Genomic DNA, 25,648 nt, shown 5'->3' with positions numbered 1-25,648 from the left:
GCCTTTCCTCTGCGCACCTGCATTGTGTAGAAGTATGTCACGGAGTGTTAAGAATGCTGCAAACCCCTTGAGGGCAATATCCGTCTTCCTCTCATTGTCCTCTTAAATATTTCCAGTATGTGGTGGTGAGCAGCAAGAAGATTCTGTTCTATAATGATGAGCAGGATAAAGAACAGTCCAATCCCTCAATGGTACTAGATATCGAGTAAGTATTTATTTTGTCCTCCTTCATTTTATGCTGCATGAAAAGCAATTGTCCTCCAGAAGTCGTGTTTCAGGTTAGGGTTTTTTCTGGTATGAAATGACTCATTTTGTTACTCCTTGTGCAGCAAACTGTTCCACGTGAGACCAGTCACACAAGGAGACGTGTACCGAGCCGAGACAGAAGAAATTCCAAGAATATTCCAGGTTGGATGCTGGAGATTTCTCTAAATCCTCAAATTTGCAGTCTGCTTTAAAATGTTCACAGAAGCCTTTGCTATGCCTCAGAAATGTCTGTCTTGTCAGATTCCTTTGACGTACTCTGTCTCGTTTCAGATTCTGTATGCCAATGAGGGAGAGTGCAGGAAGGAGGCGGACATGGAGACAGTCCCACAGGGCGACAAGACCAACTGTCTCCCACACAAAGGCCACGAGTTCATCCCCACGCTGTATCACTTCCCTTCCAACTGTGAGGCGTGCTCCAAGCCTCTGTGGCACGTCTTCAAGCCGCCTCCGGCCCTGGAGTGTCGCCGCTGCCACGTCAAGTGCCACAAAGACCACCTCGACAAAAAGGAGGACGTTATTGCTCCTTGCAAAGGTACAATCTTGGCGTTGTAGGCTGGTTTTCGAGAAGACAAGCTTACATAAACTCAATGTTTCAAGGGTCTTTCGTAAAAGCATTTGTGATTTCCCCAATGACTTTGGAAAGTGAAATGTGGCAAAATAGGTTACTTGCAGAATGTCCCCCGGCTTCTTGTAAATAAACAAAAAGTTATGTTATGTTTACATACGGCAAGCAACGACAGGGGTGTGTATTGTGTCACAGGCGTAAATATTAATCCTATTGCACAGGAATAACAAAACGGGGACGCACTAAATAAACTCTATTGTGCTCCTAGAATCCAAAACCTCCACAAAAAACGTTTGATATTACATAACACTACCACAATTGTAACAGTAATTGCATATTATATGTTATGTATATTTTACTTCTACTTCCTGTTCTTAATTGTAAGTAACATTTATTTGGTTGTGAGTAGCAGTATCTTCAGTCCTTTTTAAATGAATACAGTACAATGAAATACCATGAAGAAGAGCTTAAACAAGTAGTCACTCGTATTTTATAGATCACTGAATCTCTGGGGGTTTAGGCAAAACTAGCTATTTTTATATATCTTAGAGACCCTCCTTGTAATGGGGGGTAGTTTAGAGGTCGTATTTGTCCGAACTGACTGCATCACCCTGTGCTCTCCCCTGCAGTACACTACGATGTGACCTCTGCCCGGGACATGCTCCTGCTGGCCCTGACCCAGGATGAGCAGAAGAAATGGATTGGCCACCTTGGAAAGAAGATTCCCAAGACCCCACCATCCACATTTTCAAGAGCCTCACCTCGTACCATGTCCACTCGCTCTGGACCAAACCAGTCCTTCCGCAAGAACCCTAAAAGCAATACAGGAAAGCTGAGGTAACTTGAACAAATTGTGACCAATGTTTAGGCTTTTGAGACACAATAAGGCACTGTACTGTTGTTGTAGGCAGTAAGTGAGGGTGTGCTGCCGTCAGAAGTCTCATTAGTTCCCTTCTGGTGGGCTGAGATGTGGTCAAGTCAGTCGCGTGACCTGCTGTTTGTCTCCTGTGTTGTAGCAGAGCGCAGTCCAGCCTCCAAGCAGCAGACACAACATCCAGCACTTGTTGACAGGAACTTCTTCACAAAGTGTTGATTTTTAGATTTTTCTCTACAGCTTTAAAACCCGTCTATTTATTAATTGTGTAACTGGGTGTTTCTAACACGAGACACTTCCTGGTTGGTTGCTTGCTTGCTTGGTTGACTCCTGGGCTCTTTCCAGTAGACACTTGGGTTTTTTTCTAATTGGCACTAATGTTTTGTCGGGTTCAGTAACTAACTCATAGACTTACTATACAACTCTTCCTGAGAATGATCCACGTTAAGGATTGTTACATTACCTGTTGAACATGATGCAATGGTGATAACGGTGTTGCAGTGTTTGTTGACTTAGATTGGGATACTAACCAAGGCAAATATAATGTCGCTCTTTTACTGGACACCTGTCTCTGTTTTTGTTTTGTTTCAGCTAACCATCTGAACCCTTTGGATTTTTTTCTGGACTCTAAACTTTCCCTCCTTCCTCATCCTCAAAAGAAAACAACTGGGATTCCTGAATTACATAGAAAATTCATTAAAAAATAAAATGTATATCGATAAATATCCAGCGCTGGAAGATTGCAACACATGTCAGACGCAAGGCATCATGGACAATAAGAGGCCTGATACCCACCTCCGTCACCTTTCCACATACAGAAGAGACGTCAGTCAACTCAACAAACTTGCAGCTCTCCATTTCTACCAGAAGATGGCACACTCGTCTTGAAATAAAGATGGACAGTGGAGCGATAGAGGGACTCATGTCATGGAGACATACTGTGTTTAATGTTATATGACAGTTGTAATGGAAATGGGAAGGTTAATGGGGGTTTTGCTGGGACTCCTGCAAGTATGTGTTCAGTTTAAGGTACCGTCATACAGGGATTGCAGATCTTCAGTGAGTGCTTGTGTCTTAAGGGTGGAAAATGAATATCTATTTTGTAATTGGTTTCCCCCTTCACACGACATATTCTCAAGCTAATGCAAGCATACTTCTGTTTTCAGGAACAAACAAAAAAAGACAGATGCCTTCTTGTCATATCTCTGGCCTTTTTGCCTTTATTCGTATCACTCTGCAAGTCACTTATCAGGTTTTGGACATTGGGACATAAAGTATTAGATGTTTTGAGTATTGAGTGAGGAGCATGCAAGATCATCATTTAAATCTATGCATTATTTTTATTATTATAATTATTTTTTATTGCTCCAAGCCATAAGGAATATTCCATTGTAATGGCATATAGGAGTCTTAAAACTTCATTGATTTTTTCTGTTTATTTGGTACATTGTCATTTTTTCTCGTATTGTTTTTTTTTGTAATGTATTGCCTTACATTGATTCATAGATACATGGTTCAAAAGGAAAACATTAAGTTAACAAATGTAAAACTGCACTGTTTGAATTGTAAATTATTTGTAGACTAAACAGGTGTAGCATTTGGCCCACCTAGTGCCTTAACGTTTGGATATTGATTTTACTGCCATATCTGTTTTTCTTTTTTTCCTCCGTAACAAGACAAATCTCAACTCTTCCATCATTTAGTTTTTTAAGAAATTGCCACACGTGTGGTTTTATTGGAACATATTTTCTCTGGTTTGAATATATAAAATATATTAGATTTCCTCTTTACGGACACTTTGCAATAGAGTTGGCGTGTCAAAACAGAGTCCCTAGAATCAGTTCATATCATAAGACAAATTTCGGGATGGTGTACCTAAAGCGAGCGTGTCATTGATTGTCCTTGTTAACAATTACATGTTGTTTCTCTAACACGGTAATGTCCCGTTAATGCAAACCCCCTACAGTGTATATAATGAGAGAGACATAAGGATTATGGAATACCTCCGCAATCTTTTTATTTGTAACTTTGTGTTCAGTTAAAAAAAAAAGCACTGGAACTATGATCTATTCTTGTCTTGGATAATTTGCATGGTTAATTGCATTGAAGTCCGCACTGATGGATATGTCAATAAACATATCTTTATCATTCATTATAGTAGTTTTCACTACATATACCCACACACTACACAGAAATGTTATGAATCGATGTGTGCCCTCCATTCATCCATCCATGGAGCATCAATAACAGGGATAAACAAACTCAGGTGAGTTTTTATATAATGCAGGGGATCACCTGCTAGGAATATTTAGGACTGAGCAAACCTCACTTACAACAGCCCTCCCATAAAGACTGTTATTAATATGCCTGACTGATCTGGGTGTGTGTAGTCTGGGAGCATTGCAAGCGGCAGGATTGCTAGTAGATTAGAGCACTCATCGATAAATTCCCGGCGTGTTGTTGCAGCGTCATTCTGTTTGAATGAAGTTCAGACTGAGATCTAGCCAACTCTTCATTCGTGCCCCGGTGGATCGAAACAGGAAAAAACAAAGGGTTGAGGAAGTAAAAGGTTGCCAAATATGCCGGTGTATACAGGTAGGATAATGGATGAATACAACATATTCGTTGCCACTGGGAAATACTGGATACACATGCACTCTTACACGTGTTTTAGTGCAGTAAATACATTTAGCATGCTAATTTAGCTAGTGTTAGCATGATATGCAGTTAGCATGCTAACGCTAGCAGGCAGTCTTTCAATCTTGTTAGGCCACTACTGGAGTTTTTATTATTATTCATAAAGTATTTAAAGACAGGGGGACATACAAAGGTGTAACGCTGCTAACGCCCTTTGTATGTGGAGTTTACAGTATGAGTTTGGTTTAGCCGGAACTGCTAACTGACATCTGACAAACCAAAAAGCAGCTACTGTTGCTAAGTGCCAGCTAATGCTAGCTATGTTAGCCAGGTAACAGTAAAGTAAGGTAGTTTAACAAGTTATTTAAAGACATTGTATCTCGGCACAACCTTAAGATATAATCTCGTATGTTTACGCACTGTGACGCCGCCTTTTGATTTCACATCACGGATTTTACAATGTACAAAAACACGTCTAGCCTCGCTAACCAAGCTAGCCGAATCATGATTGTACACTTTAGAAACCTTTCACTGCAGTTGCAGCTTCTTGGAGACAAACAAAGCGTTTAGAGTTTACAATTTTAACATGATATCAATCGTATTTGGATTTCTAAAATGGCTGATCAACAGTTTTATTTAAGTGGACTGTCAGCCAAGCGGCGTTATATGTATGTTTTCACTTTGTGCTTTTAGCTCAGTTGGGCTGCTATCTGGTTCCATGTAGCAGTTTAACCGTTACTGTTGCTAACTAGATGCTGTGTCATACATGGCAGCAGATACAGAAGTACACTTACACTGACAGTCTAACGTATGCTTGTGTACTATCCCTTGTCTTTTGTTTAGTAAATGTGAAATGGGGCAAAGAGAAGTTTGATGCAGTAGAGCTGAACACAGAGGAACCTCCCATGGTCTTCAAGGCTCAGCTCTTTGCCCTGTCAGGAGTTCAGCCCGACAGACAGAAGGTCATGGTGAAGGGAGGCACTCTGAAGGTACCAACAACAACAACAACAACAGTCCTCTGGTCCTGTGGTGCATGTGAAGAAAATGTGTGCTGCAGGTTGTCTTTTGTTGAAGGATTAGGGAATATTCCACTTTTTTCTTGTTTAGAAATTCCATAAAAAACATTCAACAATTGATCCTACTTACAAGTATATCCTTTTAAGCCAGTGTATTCTAGACATCACATTGTTTTTCAAAACTCTGAAAAAGCACAGACGATCCCTACCATTGTAAATGTTCACATGAACATCAAATGTGTGTTTTTATTATAGGGTGAAAATAGTAACTTTACTGCCATTTGTGTTTGTTGAACACTATAATGCTCAGCCACAAGAAACTGAGCATTAAAGGAAACCTTGTGCGAAGAAGGCTGTGTGCCATGGACAGAGTAGCCAAGTTGGAAAGTATTAAGATATACTGATACGTTATTGTTTTAATTATTTTCATTCATTCTTTTTCACACCAGGGAAATGTAAAAGATGTATTCTTTTAACGGTTATTAATAAGCTAACCAATGCTTCGTTTTATTCTAGGATGATGAATGGGGAAACATTAAACTTAAAAATGTGAGTATTTGGATCTGTTTCATTGCATATTACAAGCAATTCTAAGTTCACAGACCTATACTACTAAATGCTTTTTTAACAAATAGGTCATTTATTTCTGTGTTTCTACTTTTTGTAGGGAATGACCCTCCTGATGATGGGCTCAGCAGAAGCCCTCCCTGAGGAGCCCGCTGTCCGGCCCATGTTTGTAGAAGACATGACTGAGGAGCAGCTGGCCTCAGCGGTGAGTAAGCCTCAAAATGATTGGTGTTTTGTGCACCGACCCTGCCAGTTAAACATGCTTACCCCATGTGATGTTAAGTAGACAATTATATATTAAATACACACTAATATGCACATATTGGGAAATCAGATTCACATCTTTGTTAAGAAATGCTCAGTTCCTCATAGCAAAGTCCTGCTTGTTCACAGAAAACATTTTCTGTGACGATGCCAGCTTTGGTTTAAAACCAAACCGAAGACAGATCCCTTTTGTTTTTTATGTTTTGTAAATTTTATTTTACATTCATAACAATGTAGAGGAACTCATCCGTCTTTGTTATTTTCAGTTGGAGTTGCCCTGTGGGCTGACAAACCTGGGCAACACCTGCTACATGAATGCCACAGTGCAGTGCCTGCGCTCTGTGCCAGAGCTCAAAACTGCACTTAGGAGGTGGGTCGAGCCTCATTTCATATATAATGAATGCTTCAAAGCGGGCGTTTCCTATCTCTTGGGGTTGGGGTTGTTTTGTGGCTCCTGCTGAAACCTTCTCTCTCCCTGTAGGTACGCAGGTGCTCTGCGATCTTCAGGAGCAAGTGCCCCATCCCAATACATCACGGCAGGTATGAGGCATAGTGCATTTTTAACCCTGTGAAATCATGGCAACTAATGGTTTTAACGCTAATATCTTATTATTATAACCTGCAGGTCCGCTGCAACTCTTACTACTTTTAAATCCAGGCTGAAGACTTTTCTTTTTGTCGCTGCTTTTAATTGAACTATTCATATCTTAGACTGCACTGTAACTTTTATCCATGTATTTTTTCTTTTAATGTTTATTTTATTAGCTTTTCTTTTTAATGACTGATTTTAAATGCCATTTTCTTAATGTCTTTCATTTTTTTTAAAGCACTTTGAATTGCCTTGTGTTGAAAAGTGCTATATAAATAAACTTGCCTTGCCTATTGTTTCACCCTCAGCCCTTCGTGACTTGTATGAGACCATGGAGAAGACCTCCTCCAGCCTGCCACCCATCATTTTGCTGCAGTTCCTTCACATGGCCTTTCCACAGTTCGCTGAGAAGGGGGACCAGGGACAGTACCTCCAGCAGGTGAGAGACGTCACCACACTAACTATCACTCATTCATTCAGCCATGCATCAAATCCTGTACCTGCATTTTTCTATGCATCAACTTTGTTTTGTTCTCTCAGGATGCCAACGAGTGCTGGCTGCAGATGATGAGAGTGCTTCAGCAGAAGTTGGAGCCACTAGAGCCCGAGACTCCCATGGAGGTAAAGTATTTCTTTTTCTTTACCCTGTGCGCTGAAGGCGTTATTTGAATAACATGTTCCACTTTTGTCTTTAAACGTTTAGACCGAGTCTGAGAGCGCAGCTGCCTCTGCCTCCACAAAGAAGAACCTCATTGACCAGTACTTCGGCGTAGAATTCGAAACCTCGTATCCTTGAAGCTGCCTCCGTTGATCACTTTTTTTTTATGTTAGTCCTTGTTCGGTATAGTTTGACTGGAAGGTTTGGTCATTAACAGTGATGTGCAATGTCATAGTTAAAGTAAGACCCAAGAAATGTCTCCCTGCTGTGACACTACTCCTCTTGGCTTTTTCTTAACCCCCGTGTTCAGTATGAAATGCACAGAGGCTGAGGACGAGGAGCCAATCAAAGGCAAGGAAAACCAGCTCCAGCTCAGCTGCTTCATCAACCAAGAAGTCAAATACCTTGCAACAGGACTAAGACTGGTACGTTACGAAACGGGCAGCTTTACGCATTTTAAAATGCATCGAAACAGGGGAGCACAACGTTTTGTTCAAGAGTCTAGCAAGTCATGCGACCATGGCTACCTTACTAACTGTTCAGTCAAATAACTAAATAAAAATACATAAGACAACTGGAGGGTGATTATTTTTGTTTCTAGAGGATTTAATTCAGTTTTCTGCCTTTTTCTCTTTTCAGAGACTGCAGGAAGAAATCACAAAAATGTCTCCATCCTTGGAAAGAAATGCCATGTATATAAAATCTGTAAGTGTTTCTTTTTCCTTTACGTTTCTTGGCCATTAACAGAAGTGGTAATGTCTACTCTTTATCTACAAACTCGATGTTAATGTATGTTTACATTCTGAAATGTTTCCTACCTCTCCGCCTAGTCGAAACTCAGCCGTCTCCCTGCCTACTTGACTGTTCAAATGGTGCGGTTTTTCTACAAAGAGAAGGAGTCCGTCAATGCTAAAGTGCTTAAGGTCCGTATTGAGCCGTCACTATTAGTATTACTTACTTATCTGGAACAGGGACTGTTAACTAGAATGGAATGCAAAGTCTAAAGAAAGAAACATGTTGTCTTATTGAAGGATGTCAAGTTCCCGCTCATGTTGGATGTCTACGAGCTGTGCACCGCGGAGGTCCAGGAGAAAATGCTGCCCATCAGGTCAAAGTTCAAGGTGGTCGAGGACAAGAAGCTAGAGAATGCGCAGAAACAGGTAGAGCACATCTATAGCAACTTCTCTTGGTTAATCCTCTCCTCCTTTAATGCTCAGCTTGGCAGCATGAAAGCTCCCACATGATCATATCTTGTAATGCCAGTTCTGGAGATTTACACACCATTTTCTTTTGTACATTAGGTGGTGAAGAAACCGGATGGAGTTGCAGAAAAAGTGAAATATGAGCCCTTCTCCTTCCCTGATGGTATGTCTTTACACTCTAACGGCCCCTACACACGGCGTTGTCGCTTGCCGGCGGGGGGGGCTGAAACTCGACCAACAACCAATCACATGAATCTCTCGCCCCAGACACACAAGCACGCGGTTTGATTGGCTTGAGCTTGTACTGGCATATGATTCGATTGGCTGACGCGTCCGTCGAGGCGTCAAAAGTAGAACATTGCTCTACTTTTGCAGCGAGCACCGCGATGGAAGCTACGCTTTGCTCCCACAATGCAGTTCGGCGAATCGTGACGTCACCCCATTCAAAGTGAATGGGCAGAAGCGTTGAAGCGGCAACGCACGCCGCCGTGTGTTTGGGCCGTAAGGGTGAAATGCCCAAAGGAATCTTACCATGATGTTATATAGACAATATCAGCATAAAGGGGAAAGGTGTGTGTCATCAAGGACTAGGGTAGCATATATTAGCATATATTAGCATATATATGAAGCGCTTTGAGCACCATGAAAAGCACTATATAAATAACATGTATTATTAATATTATATTCCAGGTTCTGGCAGGGATGCTAAAGAATAAGAATCCCTTAATCAATATGGGTTTCTCTATCAAAAGTAAACGGGCACTTTTTTAACACCATAAAGAGAAATTGCTTTTAGCCGTCTGAAAAATCTGCTATTGCTGCCAAGAATCAGCAAAAAATATGTTGTCAAAAAGGCAGATAGTGATTCTTAACTGAAAACTTTGAATTTACCAAAATGAAATGTCACATCTCTAAAAGTGCTGAAATCCCTGCTACATTTTGTTGCATCAAACTCTGTTATCCATCTGTAATGTCGCTTATTTAAGGTCTGTTTGTGTCAATGATTGGTTGGATGAGTTGTGACACGCTGCTGTTTCTCCCGCAGACCTGGGCTCCAACAACAGCGGCTACTACGACCTGCAGGCTGTGCTCACACACCAGGGCCGCTCCAGCTCCTCAGGCCACTACCTGGGCTGGGTCAAGAGGAAAGAAGGTGAGCGGGGCTGTTTCACACTGCACCACATTCAGTATACATACGTGACTTAGATTAGTCACAAGTCATACAAGCCTAGAGGAAGCTAGGCAGATGTTGAGGAACTTAAAGGTCACCTATTATGCAAAATCCACTTTTTCACGTCTTCTCTACATCAACATGTGTCCCCTCTGGAAAGAGATTCTGAAAGTTTCAGGAAAAAAAGATTCTCTCACTTTTTGTTCTGATCCATTTATATAAAAACCTGTCTGAAAGTGGGCTGATCAGATTTTGGCCACTTGATGATGTCATAACGATTGTTTGGCTTGTGTAACCATCAGTGTTGTGCTAGTTACTGAAAACCAGTAACTAGTTACCATTACTAGTTACTTCATTTCAAAAGTAACTCAGTTACTTTACTAGTTACCTACACAAAAAGTAATGCGTTACTGAGAAAAGTAACGTTTTAGTTACTTAGAAAAAGGGCTCCCATTAATGCCCTTATAGCCTTCATTTCAGTACTGGTATTGCATTGGAGAATAATACAATCGGTTGATCAACTTGACATGCATTATATGCAATCTGGATTGCATCGATATTAGCTGGCTTTCCATTTTTGTATATTCTTTCTCCAGGTAGTTGGAAAAAGTTTTCCGTCCCATATGCCGTGTGCCGCCCGGACATGCTATCATGCTAACTAGCTCCCTGAAAGCGGGTGACTCCACTGTAGCAATAGCCTGCATGTGTTCTACAACATACCGTGCAATGGCTTTATCGACTTTTCCCTGGCTAGCAGTCCCTTGGTTAAAATCCAGCCGCTGTTGCTTAGGTGGAGGTGGAGTGGCGTCGGCTGAGTCTCTGTGGTCTTAGCTACTAGCTTCGTCCCAGCATGTTGTTTTTGCAGATGTTTTAAGAGATTTGAACGACTGGTTTGGGCAGTAGATAGGATCTTTGACCCGCCAAGACACAACTTACATTTAACTAAAACGTTCTTTTCTTTGTGCTCGACTAAAGTGAAATAGTGAGAATATCTCCAGGTGGAGAAACTAGACTTGAGCTCCGCCGCCGCCATGATAGTCTTGTTAGTAAACAACACAAACACGCCCACAGCCCGTCTCCGCATGTGACACAGGAAGTATCTAAGTACATTTACTCAAGTACTGTACTTAAGTACAGTTCTCATCTCTGTTCGCCTGGCTGTTGACTATATAAAAAAACTAACGGAGTAACGCGCCATATAGTAACGGTAACTGCGTTACTGAATACAAAAAGTAATGCGTTAGAGTACTAGTTACTGCAAAAAATAACGGCGTTACAGTAACGCGTTAGTCCCAACACTGGTAACCATTAGCCAATAACCAACCAAGGTAACCCTCCCCCCACCCTCACCTCCTCCTTTTGAAACAGGGCTGAAACAGAGGGGTTTATGGGATGCTACAATGCACGATCTGTTTGGTGTTTGGAGCCAAACAGTTCAGAGACATGTTTTGTATATATCTGAGGCCTATAATATGTTGATGAAAAACTGTGTAATAGGGGACCTTTAATGTTTCCTGTGCTCTCTGCCTCAGATGAGTGGGTGAAGTTTGACGACGACAAGGTGAGCCTGGTGACCCCCGAGGACATCCTGCGGCTGTCCGGCGGGGGGGACTGGCATATAGCGTACGTTCTTCTGTACGGCCCCCGCAGGCTGGAAATCTTCCAAGAGGATCAGTAGCTGTGGAAGACATCCTCCAAGACAACGAGTACAAAATGCCATTTCCAAGCACTGTCTGCATAGATGTGCAATAAAACTGGTGTCTTTAAAGATTTGATGACCTTCATTTTTTTTGTTTTTTGTAACCAACACAGATGCTTGTAAAACAAATTCTGTCAAAAGGTGTTAAATATTCAACTATAGTGGGCTTTAAAAATTGAGATTTGACGAGAGGCAATCTCTGGACTGGATCCTTGAAAGAGGATTTTCCGTCTAGCGCTGCAGTTTCATTAAATGTTTTATACACATTGTATATTTTTTAAAGCCTTTGCTAAGGTGCTCATATCATAAAAGCAAAATATTTCTCTTTAGTCATTTAATCAACGTGTACGAAAATGCCTAGCCAAGCCGCTGTCTGACATTCTGGCTTGTATCGTCTCAGATGTATTATGGAGGTTTTGACGTGTTGACCTGCTGGGAAACTTGGGTTCAATCTCAGGTCTTTTCTTAAGTGCTTGGCTCACATCATCTCCTGGAATTGTTCTAAAATGTATTGACAGATGAGCTTCTTTCTGCCAAATCTTCACTAATGCTTTTTTGGGGGGGGAAGTGTGTGGGGAACCGGTTTTGAACAGTTTGTCCTTGTGTTGAACTGTGTGTTTAAATAAAGACTTGAGATTCAACCGTGATGGTTTACTCCACCAGCCTTGAACATTGTTCGACACTGATTTCAGACTTCTTAAGAGGCTGCTCTTCTAAACAGCCCGCCACATGTTTAAACCATAAACACTCTGTAATAAGTTATGACTGATTGCTTTTCATAGGTGGTGAAAATAAACTGTTATACCAAAATGTGAGGGTCTTTTATGTGAGAATAATGAATGACCATACAATGAGTTATTAAAAAAAGAACATTTATTGGATTCACAGTGAAAAAACAGTACGCTTTAACCTATACTACATACAAAACTGTTTTTGTTGTAAAAAAGATGCGGTGATATCATGTAGGTACTGATTAAGTAGCGTAGAAGCTTAAGCCTCATTGAGGCAGTCAGCGATCTGGGAGAACCCTGCAGAGTTCAGAGCTGCCACCAGGCTCTCCACTGTAGCTTGTGCTCCCTCTCGGTCCTGCCAGGCCACCAGCAGCAGCTTGGCCTGCATGTCAACATCTTCACTATCGGTCTCGATCTCTCGCATCTCCGCCGCCTTCATCTCCAGATGAGACGCCAGAGCCTTCCACTCTGCGCCCAGTTTGGCTGCTAAGTCATCCATCTGCTGGTTGGTCACCATCTTGCTCTGTATGCTCGGACCTGGAACAAAGACACAATAGGGACGATAAAAATAGACTGTTGATTGTAAATTGAGTGGAAATGAGCTTATAAGTGAATAGGAGGCGATTTAATCATCACAATAGGAGGTCAAGATAGGGAATGAGAAATGTTGTTGCAGATGCATGTTAGGATATGCATGCGTGTGAATATATAAAAATGTATCATTGTGGGTGGGACCCTAAAAAAGACTTGAATAGTTTTCCAACTCACTGTCATTGCTGTCTTTGAGGAGGTTGTCTCCGTTATCATCATCATCCTCTTCTCCTGTCTTGATCTCTTCAGAGGGAATATCCTTCTGCTCGCATCCAATCAAAAAACAGAATCAGCCTTTGCAATCAGTTTGAGAGCAGCATAATGTCTTCTTTCTAAAGTGAAACTGAAGTCCTCACCGGCAGTTCTTTGGCCAGCTTGCTGACCATGCTGTCGAGGTAGTCTGCCAGGCTCTTGAACTTCTGATTGGTCGGTTGAAAGAAGTGAGGACTTCTCCTGGACAGCAGCCTCAGAGCGCGCCAGCCGTAGTTTGGGTTCCTCACGACCCTGTAATTATTGACAGCGACGAGCAGAAGAGTCACACAAACGCACACACAGAGTGAACTGGGAATCGAGCCAGCAATGGTGTTTTAATGAGGAGGGCTCGTTCAAAATGTCTGATAAAACACGCCACAGCGCAAACGTACTTATACTCATCCTCCACCATGTTAGTAGGGTCGGCCTGTTCAATAGCCTCCGTAAAGAATTCGTCCAATGATGGCATGAACTCCCTGAATGAAAGAAATCAGATTTTTAAAAACAAATATTTTCAATATTTACAGAAAGGGAAATGTTTTGTTTTCTCAATGTACCTGCTGTCTGACTTGCAGGCATCCATGTTGTCGTGGTGCAGGTTCCACAGCCGAGTCAACTCATCACTAACGAAACACAGAGGAGTGTGAGTTATGTATACTGACCTACTGCATTTTATTACAGTGTTTCAAACTGAGGCATACTATTACAAAACTACTACACCACTCCTGGATTAGATCACGTACTTTCCCATAAATATTTTGGCGTCCGGCCCTTTCCCGAGGAAGTCCTCTGGGGCTTGTCTTTTCCTCGTGGGTCTTTTGGGTTTGTCATCTACTGTCCTGTTGAAGAGAAGTGGAACCAACTGTCATTATGCCAGCCGACACCAAGCTCACACAACACTATATGTTGTTGTAATAATGGATGAATTAAGGCATTACTCATTCAAATAAATATCTTCTCTACCTTTCTTTCACAAAGCTCGGGCAGCCCTCGTTTTTCCAGCCATTCCAGTTCTCCTCTGTGTTGAGGATATGCTGTCAAGAAGAACGTTTCTAGCGTCACTCGTGAACTCTTACAACAAACCTCATTTAACATTGAATTATAGTTTTCCAAAAGCATGGCTTACCTCCACCATGGTGGCAAACTTGTCTCCATCAGGAGGGATCTCTTTCAGCAGCTGCAAGACAACAGTCACAGATCACTATACCTTTCTCTTGACGCCATGAAACTATACCTCAGAAGCTTACCAAATGGAAACATAGTTATCAGTTTTGCTAGATATCGCTGGATAGAATAATGTTTGTCAGCGTGATTTAGGACTGACCTGATAAACCAGTTTAGTCGTCTCCTCGATCCACGCGCTCTGGTCATCGTGCAGAACACAGCTGGAGCTGTATAAGATGAAGATAGAACACATTATGAATCCTATGATGACTTTTGTGGAATCTATTGTTTTTAAGGTCCGAGCAGAGTCATGCTTTACCTCTTGAACTTGACCTGACCCTTCAGGTACTGGAAGAGGATGAGGTACTGCAGCAGGATGTGCCGCCTGAAGTTACTGTCGCTGAGCTGCAAGTCCATCAGCTGGAGAGGAAGAGCGAAACAGAAAAGTGAGGTCATGTCCAACACAGATCACATTACCACAAATTAACATATTCAAGTCGAAGGCAACCAGTGATATATACTACATAACCTTTCTGTTTGACATGGTATGGACACATTGTGAAGTCACCTTCCTACAGAACAAAGTAATAACATATACACTAATTCAGGGGTTCCCAACCTTTATTGTGCCAAGGACCGGCAGATACATTAAAAAAATAAATCGCGGACCGGTTCTCAATTTTAACTGATTTTAATATTCAGTCACCAGCAGCCGGTAGCAACAGAGGCTAATTGTAACAGCCTGAACAAATACGAGAACAATATGCATCCAACACATATTAATGTTTAAAAAAGAACCTGTCGTTTTTGGTTTTTCGGAAAACCAAAAAACCGCGTTATTCAGTTTTTAAACCAAAACGGGAAAACAGATAAATCAACGTTTTGGTTTTGTTTGTATGATTTACGGATAATCCAGTGAATGCTGGGAAAACGAGGAGAAGGCGCATTATGAAGGAGATGTCCGGTCGCCAGGGTGGGTGTGTGTGTGTGTGTGTGTGTGTGTGTGTGTGTGTGTGTGTGTCACTGGCATTTGTTTTCAGAAGATATTATGATAGTGACGTTCGTTCCGGTGCACTCCGATAGCATTTAGCAACTTATTATGGGAACACCCGCATATAGGCTACCTATGGAGTTAGCCAGATGTGTGTAAATTACTATTCATGGTCATTTGAAAACAAATGCCGGTGTCGGACAGACACAAACACACAGAGCTGAGCACATACACACACATCATGCGCCTTGGTGACCGGACATCTCCTTCATAAAACTAATAAAAGGGGGAGTAATCGGGCAGTTCGATGTGTGTAGAGGTGTGTGTGGTTAACACGTAGCAGCCTGCAGTCACTCTTAAGCTGTTCTGATGAAGGTAAACACAGCGAAGGCGGTGCGTAAAAAGGCAGCTCTCGGCGCGCTGGTGCTGCACTTCTCAGAGGCGCAGTATACGCCCCGCTGCCTCCTGATGCTGCCTGCAGCCATTTCATGAAGTGAAGGAGGTTTTCCTTCTATAAACAGCTGCGGGCAGCAGATACCGTGAGAGTCACAGACATGAATACATAGATCAAGGCAGACTGGTTTACTCTGCTGTTTTGCCAATCCGGTGCTTAAACAAAGGCAAGGCAAGTTTATTTATATAGCGCTTTTCAACACAAGGCAATTCAAAGTGCTTTACAAAAAATGAAAGACATTAAGAAAATAGCATTTAAAATCAGTCATTAAAAAGAAAGGCTAATAAAATAAATAGCTCTACACCCCTGGCCGACATGTCCTTAAAATGAAGTCTGAGTTTGAAATATATCTCAAATAATGTATGCACTGCCATTTCCCCACATAAACATAACAGTCAGCAATGAAACGGTTGTCTCCTGTGCGCTCCTCTTCCTGTGAATTCATTAAGAATGTGAAGAAGATGGTGAAAAGTCTGAATCTGCAATCCCAGGTTGTTATGGCAACATCTTGACAGCCTAATGCCGTGTGATGAGACCAGACCAGTGGAACATCAAGTGGGTAGAGGCGTGATGGAACTGGAAATAGAATCCCCGGCTGTGAATCTGTCCAAATAAACCCTTGTATCAAGTGTTCACTGCCTTTAGAAAGAAATGCCTAACTTTGGGATACCTTTTGTATGATCTTAAGCACGGTTAAGGGATCATAACAATTACTTCTGGGCATAAAAGCTTTTTTTCCTCACCTTCTCATTGGTTAGAAACTTGGCGAAATAGACGTCTTCTCCAGATGCCCTCAGCTCCTCCAGCTTTCTCTTGGAGGCCTGCATGTCATCCAACTTAAAGCTCTTGAACACGGCCAATGTCTCTTCGGAGAACTGTGCGGGACAAAAAGCCATTTACATCGGAAGTGAGTCATTGCTTCTAAGCTTTAAAAACGGAGAGCAAGGAAGGCAAATTGAATTACCTTAAGGAATGTCATCCAGGAGAATTTATCGTAACACTGCACAGGGTTTCTGAAGTAGTCCTGCAGGGTCCAGAACTTTCTGTACAAGTTGTAGTCAATAGGAATGGAGCTGAAAGGAACAATAGGGTTACGGTCTAAACCTAGAAACAGACACAAGCCATGTCATTTAAATACATGTTGTGTTATTGCGTATTAAAGAGCATTTTCGCTTACCATGGTGCAGGAGCATCATCCTCTCCCATCTCTCCTTCCTCCACCTCCATGCCATCTTCCTTTTCCTCTGTGTGCTATAAACATGGAAAAAAACTAAATCAGTTTAAACACAATTTTCACATAAAATAGAACATTTGAACAGTCATTATGAGGCTTCAACACTTTACCTTCAGGCCGAGAGTGCTTTCTTGTTCATTTTTGTTGAACACTGTTATATTTTCCAGATTAAACTGGCTCTGCAGATTGAGACCTGGAAAAGACAAATAGAAAGTATTATATAAAGACATCATAAACTATGATATAAGTAACATCCATGAGCAGTTCAGTTGTTTGGTTCATTCAAAGATCATCTCCACAAACGCTGTTTACCTGATTTCTCCGACAGAGGGAAGAGACGTGCCAGGAAAAGCTGGATTCGCCCACAGAAGACGGTATTCTGGGATTTGGACAGCCTTCTTAAAAGATCTACAGAGATTAAGAGGTGTGTTATAAAATGCTATCACATTGAAACACCTTCAACAAGAAGGAACAACTATCCTTACCGTTACACATCCTCAGCAAGTAGTTCTTCCCAGCAGTGTAGAAGGAGTTCTAGTAGAATGGAAAATAGGAGAGTACATTAAATGATCTACGCTGAATAACTGCTGCACTACGTTTAATGAGAGACTTTTCTTTTTACCGATTTCCAGGTGGAAACATTCTTCTCAACAAAAGAAAAGATTCTGTCACATTGGTCGAGAGGAAGACAGTCCAGCACGTCTCCCAGCAGAAGGAAAGGAGTTGTAGCAGAACAGATGCCTACGTGAAGAGAGGAGGGAAATCACGATTAAACATCTTGAGCTTTGTGCGAAGTTTCAAAGCTTGCATCAAAGACTAAAGGAACATTGTGGTACAGTTTGTGTGTAGTCAAAACACTGCAGCAACCATATTAGGACAGGATTATGATGGCAGCAGTCAAATCTAAACATGTTATAACACCGGAGCAGCAGGGCCAGGTAAGGGACATTTATACAGTGTTTTGGCACTCAAGTCACTAACATACAATAGAGCCCGGTAAAGTAATGCCATAAAAAACAACATTCAATCCTTTAAATGTATATATTGTAATGTCTACATTTTCTTTCATCTCTCTGTTGTTTATGAAGGTACATAGTATTGTGTGTCTGTTTGAAAGAAAGCTGCTGAAAGTTGAGTTAAAACAGGCGGTTCAGGGGTAGACATTAAGGGTAAAATTCCACTGGCCCTCCGGGCCAATAATGATACTGCGGTCATTGTTAAAAAATGTCTGCTATTATTATGAGTATTATTATTTGTATAATGCACTTTCTGCCTTCCTGTCATCAGGAGTTAGACATGTAATGGCTATGTAATAGATTAGATTCTTCATTCTCCTAAACTGCTGGGACATTTCCCTATAGCCAATACCTTTATATTTTCTACTCTTCACTTACTGTCAGCATAGGTCGGCATTGATGTACAGAGCCGACAGAAGACCTTGTTTGTATTGGCATCATATAGAGTGGTGCAGTGACGCATCCTAAAACCAGGAAGTACGCTGCTGGTTCCCTCGACAAAAAGCAATGGGATTTCTCCACAGGGTTTTGGAAAATAGCTGGAAATAAGGTCTGTGGAAAACAAACCTGTTTGATAAATGCACGTTTTGTTTAGCCGGATAATCTCCACATGTCTACCCTACTTTTATAATTTTCGAATCATAAATCTAATCGATAGATTATAAAAGGGTTTTAGGACGCTCACTGCACCACCAGAAGCCAACTCTATCGATCAAGCTGAAACGTTCTCTCCCTCTTCTTCTCGTACTCCCTGTCACTCTCCTTTAACTCCTCCGGTGACTTTCTTTTATTTGAAGATTGTTTTTTGCCCGGCGCTTGGCCGGTTACCGCTGGTATTAAAAACATTTGGCGAATGGTTAGGTGGCACAGAGTCTGTAGTGAAGGAGCGCAAACAGCTGTTTGCTTTTCACCCAACAACGACAACCGACTCACGAAACGCTATGTTGTAGCGTTAATAAACAAAACAATTTAACTAAATTGCTAGTCAAAATACCAATACCACAGGACCATTTATTTATTTTTAAGCAATATTTTTAGTGGCCCGAGCGGGCGAGTGGAAAGTAAATTATGCTGGCCCGGGGTGTCTAAATAGTGCTTCCGGGCCATTTATAATGTCGAGCCCTGCGGTTAATACTTCTTTCTGAGTGTTTTGTAACCGCATGCTGTGTGGGCAATTTTAATAGTTAGAAACAAAACAAGTATTCTGTAATTCACAAGCCAAAAAGACACAATAACAAACCTTCTGTAACTGCATCAATACTCAGGTAGATCAGAGACAGGTATTCATCACAGTTGGCCTTCTGCTCAACCTGAAGACAACAACAACAATGTCTAGTTTATACACATCCTGTATCGTATATTGGGATTTATTACATTTAAATAGACCTATTTTACTTACAATCTGATCACCAAGAACCCCTCTCAGCGCCTGGTCAAATGTGGTCTTCTTTTCTGCCTCACTATGAAACACAAGGAACATTTAACAGTTAAGTTAAAAGGACATTTCATTGATGTAGTCATAACATCTACAGAGGCTTAGAGATAAACGTTACTTACTGTCCAGGAAACTGGTTGAAAGCATTTACCAAAGGTTTGCTTGTTTTACCAATTAGTGCATTTCTGGCAGACGCCTGTTGGTGAAGAGAACATAATGAGAGAACATTTATGTTAAATATCGTTTTGTTAGCTTAGCTTAGCATTTGCTCCATGCTATGATAACATTAGTTAGCTAACAGAACAAGCAGTGACACGCCTGTTACGTAGCTATGGTGTAAATTACGGCATATAGCATGACATAAAACTCCATTCAAGGAAGAAAAGTGATTATTCTCACCGTAAATTTGTCTTTAGCGTCCACAAAATTAAATAAGGACGGCGACATCTTTACACCGTTGCAACCGGAAGTGCCACTGAACATCCGGTTTCTTCTTCTTCTTCTTGTCTTGGTTTTTGGCAGATTGCAAACAACTTTAAGGTGCATACCACCACCTACTGTACAAGAGTGTGTATCACCATATAATCCTATCACCACTTGTGGAATTATACCACTGTGTTTACGTTGTTTTAAATTATTCCAATCAATCAATAAATCAATCAATCCCGTTTCACTCAAATACTTAAGAATGGCCTTCCAGCTCTTACCCCCTCACCTTCTGTTCCCAGTATCCCCATCAGGCTCCACTCCCTTCCTGCCTCTCTGACCCTGTCTCTTCGTTTTTCCCTCTCTGTTTTGTACAGGTTGCAGTGTAATATGATGTGTTCCACATTTTCTTTCACTCCACACCCCCTGCATTCTTCAACTTCACTTTTTCCCATTATAAACATTGTGCCGTTGAATCCTGTATGATACAATCTGAGTCTGAGGATCTCCTCCCGTCTGTTCCTTTCTGTATAGATCTTTGTTATGACTGATTTCTGTAACTTGTGTTTTGTCGACGAAAACGTTTTTCTTTTTTTTAACAGAGAAATAAAAACGTAACTATTGTTTTTCTTATAATCTACTATGATAAATTACACTATGATAAATACATCCAATACAAAATATTCATTGTTATGAGCAAATAAACTGAACTGAATGTTGTCATTTCAAATGTTTTTTGTTTAATATAACAGCTCAGTTGTTTTTAGATTAAATACTGCTAATATCGAGTCTGAATAGCATTTATGTTCTCAGATCATCTAGATCAGGGATGGGCAACTTTGATGGTGGTGGGGGCCACATCATTGATGTACTGGCCACCAGGGGGCCGCAGATTCACTTGGAACACACACACACACCAAAATGTGTTGTATGTAATTATTAACAAATATACTAAGTCTGACATCTTCATTGACATTTTACAATCAAAGGGAACATCCCCCAAAAATGGGAACATCCTCTAATAAGCTCACTAAACAAATATCAGTTCACAGAAATTTCATTTCATTTTTACAATTGGCATGTTTGTATTGAACAGTGGAATAAAACTATTTTAAACTATTGGAAAGCACGGAAAATGTGTGTGTATTGAGATTAACCATTAGATGACATACACATGAAGTCATGAACACTAACCCAGATATTAGTTGTCTAACTTGAACCTAAAACACTTGTAGCCAGTCTCTGCATTCCCCTTATTCCACAATAAGGGGAATGTCAACACAGACACCTGTCAGCCCGCACTCTGCTGTTCCTCAGCGCCACTCCCCCTCCCTCCCGCTGAAATTATGAATGAAAAGCGTAGTAATCATAGATAACACGGCAGGGTCCGTGACAGTTTGTTTTCATCTGATTTCAAATAAACAAAGTCTTGGTTTTAAGAATATTAAACTTGTTTCGCAAAATTCAGATGATAAAAACAACTTTTAAGTTTGTAAAGGCATAATTACAAGAGGCAACTCAACAGTACAGCAGGCATAACGACAGCCGGTGTTTCTTGTGAGGGTTTCCCCGGGAAACAAACACAATACACACAAATGCGTCACAGATTATTTCGCGGTATTTGAAATAATCTACGCAGCTCGCGACGTAACTAGGAGTCTAATGGACGGTATCAGTAAAAGTAAAATATTTTTAAATATTATTTTTTTAATTAATTACGTTGTTTATAAATGAATCTGAGGGCCGCAAAAAGAGGAGGTGGGGGCCGCATGCGGCCCGCGGGCCGCCATCCCTGATCTAGATCATATTGAGCACACTTGAAGGAATATCATGATATAAAAATATATAAAATAGAGGATTAATTAGTCTCAAATGTCTAACATCATGCAGACCGTAATACATTTTAGACCAGAGGGTGTCAGTGTTGCGCACTATTTGTGTCCGTTATGTTGAAGCGTTCAGACCATGCACTGTGTGTGTGTGTGTGTGTGTGTGTGTGTGTGGTGTGTGTGTGTGTGTGTGTGTGTGTGTGTGTGTGTGTGTGTGTGTGTGTGTGTGTGTGTGTGTGTGTGTGTGTGTGTGTGTGTGTGTGTGTGTGTGTGTGTGTGTGTGTGTGTGTGTGTGTGTGTGAGAGAGTGAGTGAGTGTGAGTGGACGCTCTGTGCCTATGGCAGGATAAATCCACCCTTTCCTGATGATAATCCCTGTAGAATGTTACGTAACATCGGCATGCAGACTGACATATATGCATGTCTATTTAATGTTGCTCACGCATTAGAATTTATTATTGTAAAAAACGTCACTTATTAATTGTTGGTCCCATGATGTTATGTTTTATGTCTCCTTGGTGGTTAGGGACATTGCTTGCCTGTAGTCTTTGTGAGCAGGGTTCACAGAGGTCATAGCTAACATACTCATGTTTTTTGCTTCTGTGTTTGTGTGTGCACACTGCTGTGATATGGTTGTACAATTTAAATCAGTTTAATAAACTACAGAGCTGCAGGGCCTGCTTTTTTGAAGATTTACAGGCTACAGTTCAACAATGTCACAAAGCACATAGGACCAGCAGAGCATTACACTGAGACGGCAATCATTAAATGTCCAATCCATCCTTCCTGGTATATAATTCACATACAGAATCGTTTAAAAAACAAAACAATTTGGTAGGTCAAGTTATGTGTGGGTATTTTTCCAGAATCAAAGTCAGACTTTACTTTCATATTACATGAGCACAAGGAATGTGTCTGTTATATTTACAATTACTATTGCGTTAAGCGAATTGTTGTTGCTATGCTTTAAATCACATTTTAACCCTGCGATGCATAAGTGGGTCCTTTTGGGCCCGGTGAGGTGGTTTTCTTGAAGTATCTTTGTAATTACATTTTTTTATCATTTCATATTCCAGCTATTCCTCAAAAAACATGTTTTGGATATCATGCCATTCACATTTTAAATTTAAATTTTAAGAAATTTAAGAAAGCAAAGTGGGTCAAAAATTACCCGCATGCATTTTCTATGGAATCCTATGGGAACCTTTGATTCTTACCACCTGTTGCTGTCAGGACTACATTAACTGTAGACCACACAGACTACATCACAAGTGACACCTGTCAGGAAGATTATTTTACACAGCAAGATCTGATACCTGTCAGTATAATAATAATACATTATATTTTTATAGGGCTTTTCAAGGACTCAAAATCGCTTTACAATACAAGGGAAGTTTAGGGTGGGGGGTATAGGACTATCAAACTTGATCAACCGGCATGGATTGATGGGGGGGGGGGGCTATGAGTAGATAAGAGGAGAAGAGATGAGTTTTGAAAAGGGACTGGAATACTGTGAGGGACTCAGAATAGCGGAGATCTTTGGGACAATATGTTCAAAACGTTTTTTTCAAAATGTAAAAAAAATGTCTAAAATTATAAATTGTGTAAAATTAAACATTAAATATTTCTAATGTGAACCAAAATATAATACAAAATATTAAACAAGTGATTTTTCTTAACCAAAATGACATAAAAACACATATTATTCTAATACGGGTTCTTTTATGGAAAAGGACTTATGGAAGAGTGTATAGGGTCCAGTCACTCGTGCATCTAAATGAATGAATTATAGAGCAATAACAGGTTTCATTATTTTTTGTATTGTTGGTGGTGAGGTTAGCCTTTGGTTTACATGAATCCCAGACTATGCGTTTAACTTTGACAGAACCAATGGGAACACTGTGGCCAGTTTTGATCTGTGTTTGTTTTCCAAGCAGTTTCGGGTCAGGGCCTCTGTAGTAGATTGTAGAAGTGGGACCATTCACCTTCTGCACCATCTGACAAGCGTTTATCCCTGCCGACACAAACACTGTTAACTGCACCTAAAAGTCTTGAGCCAAAGTTTTTATAAAAATACCAACGTTGTGAAAACGTACTGTATGTCAGTGGAGTCATCTAGAAAGAGCTGAGGGAATCATATCATCATGTCTGTATGAGCGCAGTGTTCATGAGTAGACGAAGTGAGAACTGTTTTTTCCTGCGGTTTTGATTGGCACCTTGTTTTTTAAACGCGGAGTTCTGCACATAGTTCCACAGATATATAACTGTGCCCCAACAGGCCCTCTTTCTGACACATAGTTTATTTAACTTCTGCCAAAAAGTGATGAAAAGCAGAGAGGGAGTGAGTGTGGCAAGTAGCTTACAGATAAGGGCCCAGCATCAGAAACTATGTTGAGAGGGGTTTAGGGTTACAAATGTTAAGAGAAGATACTCCGTGTTCTGCTAAGCAAGTCAATGTATGGAGGTGTCACTCCATAGTTCTTTCTTTTTTTTTACAATATGTTCCATAAAACAAAACAAGCAAACAATATCTTAGTCTGTCTCCTAAGGTTTTTGGTGCCCATGTTCCTTCTGCAGACTTAAGTCCTGTAGAGCAGGACACACATAGTTTTGTTTTTAAAAAGGCTTGGTTTCTAAAACAACTGTTCACTGGAGCGTTCAGCAAATATTACTCAAAGTAAATAGTATTTGTGCAGGAATAATTGCAGTCTCGGTTAATACACATTTGAACAGCTAGTTATTTCTGTACTGCACTAGGACAGTGTATGTGCAATTTGACTGGAAATAAGCTACAATGACATGTTCATTGTAATAAAGGAACATGACAGTGTGGCTCATTGAGGTGTTTTCCATTGTTTAAAGTATGTTGCACAGAGGAATTTATTTCATGCTTTGGCTGGAGGTTCAATTAATTGATGGGTTGCATCTTTGTTTGTATCAGGCCATTTTTTGTGTTGAATATAATTACGTCACTCTGAAAGCAGGTTAAGCTTTCATTCCCAATTGTTTATTGTGTCTAGAGCAGTGGTTCCCAACCTTTTTGTGCCCAAGGCACACCAAAGGACAAGTAAAAATCTCAAGGCACACCTATTGTGCAAAATAGCCCTTATAACACGTGTTATCACTCATATCATGTCAAATATCTGTAAATGTGCATAATTATTTACTAATGCCAAATAAAATGTGACAAAGACAACTATATTACTCATGAAATATTTATTAACGAAATATTTCAGAAATTAATTTGAAACTTTATCAAATTAGGCTTCATCAAAGCAGCAACACACTCATTTAAACCAGACAGGTCACAACATTAAAAATGAGGCAAAGGAAACTCAGCAGAAATTCAGCACAGAGAACTGTCAATGCAAGGAAGCTGCATTGTCCATGGTCCTGAACTACAAATTATAAATGTAACATTTCAGCAATCAGCATTGAAACATGTGCTATTGTAAATATTTTGCCGACTTACAAATTAGTGAGATACATGTGCCTGTCGGGGCGCGCAGAATTTTTTAATCCTTGGTGGCACTGAGGAGAGGGCCATTCGCAAGTCCTGTTCAACAGAGCCGTGGCCTCCTGTTGTTCTTCATGTAAATCAGAGTAGAGAACGCCAACTCCAGAGATGGGGTCGTTACTAAAAAAATGTAATATATTACATATTACTTAAAAAAAAAGGGTAACACTTTACAATAAGGTACACAAAATGTGCTGAGTTACTGAGGAACTACTAGATAGTTAATGGTTAGTTAATGAGTAGTTCCTCAGTGACTGCGATTGAGGAACTGATGGTTAGTTACTGGTAAACAGACTGGGGGTACTGTATTAACGAATCATTCGTTAATGGTTAGTTAATGAGTAGTTCCTCAGTGAACTTATGGTTAGTTACTGGTAAACAGACTGGGGGGTACTGTATTAATGAATCATTCGTTAATGGTTACTTTATGAGGAGTTCCTGGGAGACTTTGATTGAAGCAATGGTCCGCTGCAGCAGGGCACATTTAAACCTGCCATCTT

General features: G+C 40.7%; 3 protein-coding genes across 4 annotated transcripts in view; 2 read left to right on the top strand and 1 right to left on the bottom strand.

The window, feature by feature from the left end:
- Nucleotides 1-3,771, top strand: part of rock1 (Rho-associated, coiled-coil containing protein kinase 1) — a 35,525-nt gene extending 31,754 nt beyond the window's left edge. The window contains exons 29-33 of one of the 2 annotated variants that reach the window (XM_034234735.1): nt 117-205; nt 330-408; nt 538-799; nt 1,462-1,669; nt 2,298-3,771. In XM_034234735.1, coding sequence (XP_034090626.1) covers nt 117-205; nt 330-408; nt 538-799; nt 1,462-1,669; nt 2,298-2,301 — 642 coding nt within the window. In that variant the 3' untranslated portion in view covers nt 2,302-3,771. The other variant, XM_034234734.1, reaches the window with a different exon arrangement.
- Nucleotides 3,772-4,022: 251 nt separating this feature from the next.
- Nucleotides 4,023-12,179, top strand: usp14 (ubiquitin specific peptidase 14 (tRNA-guanine transglycosylase)). Its single transcript, XM_034234745.1, has 16 exons — nt 4,023-4,301; nt 5,187-5,332; nt 5,876-5,908; nt 6,027-6,131; nt 6,457-6,560; nt 6,672-6,730; nt 7,088-7,218; nt 7,320-7,400; nt 7,483-7,565; nt 7,748-7,862; nt 8,077-8,142; nt 8,268-8,360; nt 8,469-8,597; nt 8,739-8,802; nt 9,685-9,792; nt 11,343-12,179. The coding sequence occupies exons 1-16, from the start codon at nt 4,286-4,288 to the stop codon at nt 11,486-11,488; spliced, it is 1,479 nt and encodes a 492-aa protein (XP_034090636.1). The 5' UTR covers nt 4,023-4,285; the 3' UTR covers nt 11,489-12,179.
- Nucleotides 12,180-12,362: 183 nt separating this feature from the next.
- On the bottom strand, nt 12,363-19,889 carry thoc1 (THO complex 1). Its single transcript, XM_034234716.1, has 21 exons — nt 19,777-19,889; nt 19,500-19,573; nt 19,342-19,402; nt 19,183-19,252; nt 17,549-17,667; nt 17,412-17,460; nt 17,239-17,334; nt 17,037-17,119; nt 16,870-16,943; nt 16,657-16,765; nt 16,436-16,567; nt 14,567-14,667; nt 14,408-14,474; nt 14,210-14,260; nt 14,047-14,117; nt 13,827-13,922; nt 13,641-13,706; nt 13,476-13,559; nt 13,188-13,335; nt 13,009-13,093; nt 12,363-12,777 (listed from the first exon to the last, which is right to left on the bottom strand). Exons 1-21 carry the CDS (start codon nt 19,858-19,860, stop codon nt 12,500-12,502), a joined length of 1,998 nt encoding a protein of 665 aa, XP_034090607.1. The 5' UTR covers nt 19,861-19,889; the 3' UTR covers nt 12,363-12,499.
- Nucleotides 19,890-25,648: the final 5,759 nt, after the last annotated feature.

This window comes from Gymnodraco acuticeps, unplaced genomic scaffold (genome assembly GCF_902827175.1).
Source record: "Gymnodraco acuticeps unplaced genomic scaffold, fGymAcu1.1, whole genome shotgun sequence".
Classification (NCBI taxonomy): domain Eukaryota; kingdom Metazoa; phylum Chordata; class Actinopteri; order Perciformes; family Bathydraconidae; genus Gymnodraco; species Gymnodraco acuticeps.
This window is presented reverse-complemented; position numbering and strand designations above follow the sequence as displayed.

Bases quoted from the DNA above. Each gene is read 5' to 3' on its own strand.
- thoc1 (XM_034234716.1), bottom strand. From the start codon at position 19,860: ATGTTCAGTGGCACTTCCGGTTGCAACGGTGTAAAGATGTCGCCGTCC. The intron at 14,475-14,566 runs GTAAAGCATGAC...CATCTTATACAG, and splicing joins GGTCAGGTCAAGTTCAAGAG to CTCCAGCTGTGTTCTGCACG. The intron at 13,560-13,640 runs GTACATTGAGAA...TCTTTCATTCAG, and splicing joins GCCTGCAAGTCAGACAGCAG to GGAGTTCATGCCATCATTGG.
- usp14 (XM_034234745.1), top strand. The intron at 8,143-8,267 runs GTAAGTGTTTCT...CTCTCCGCCTAG, and splicing joins ATGCCATGTATATAAAATCT to TCGAAACTCAGCCGTCTCCC. The intron at 8,803-9,684 runs GTATGTCTTTAC...TTTCTCCCGCAG, and splicing joins GCCCTTCTCCTTCCCTGATG to ACCTGGGCTCCAACAACAGC.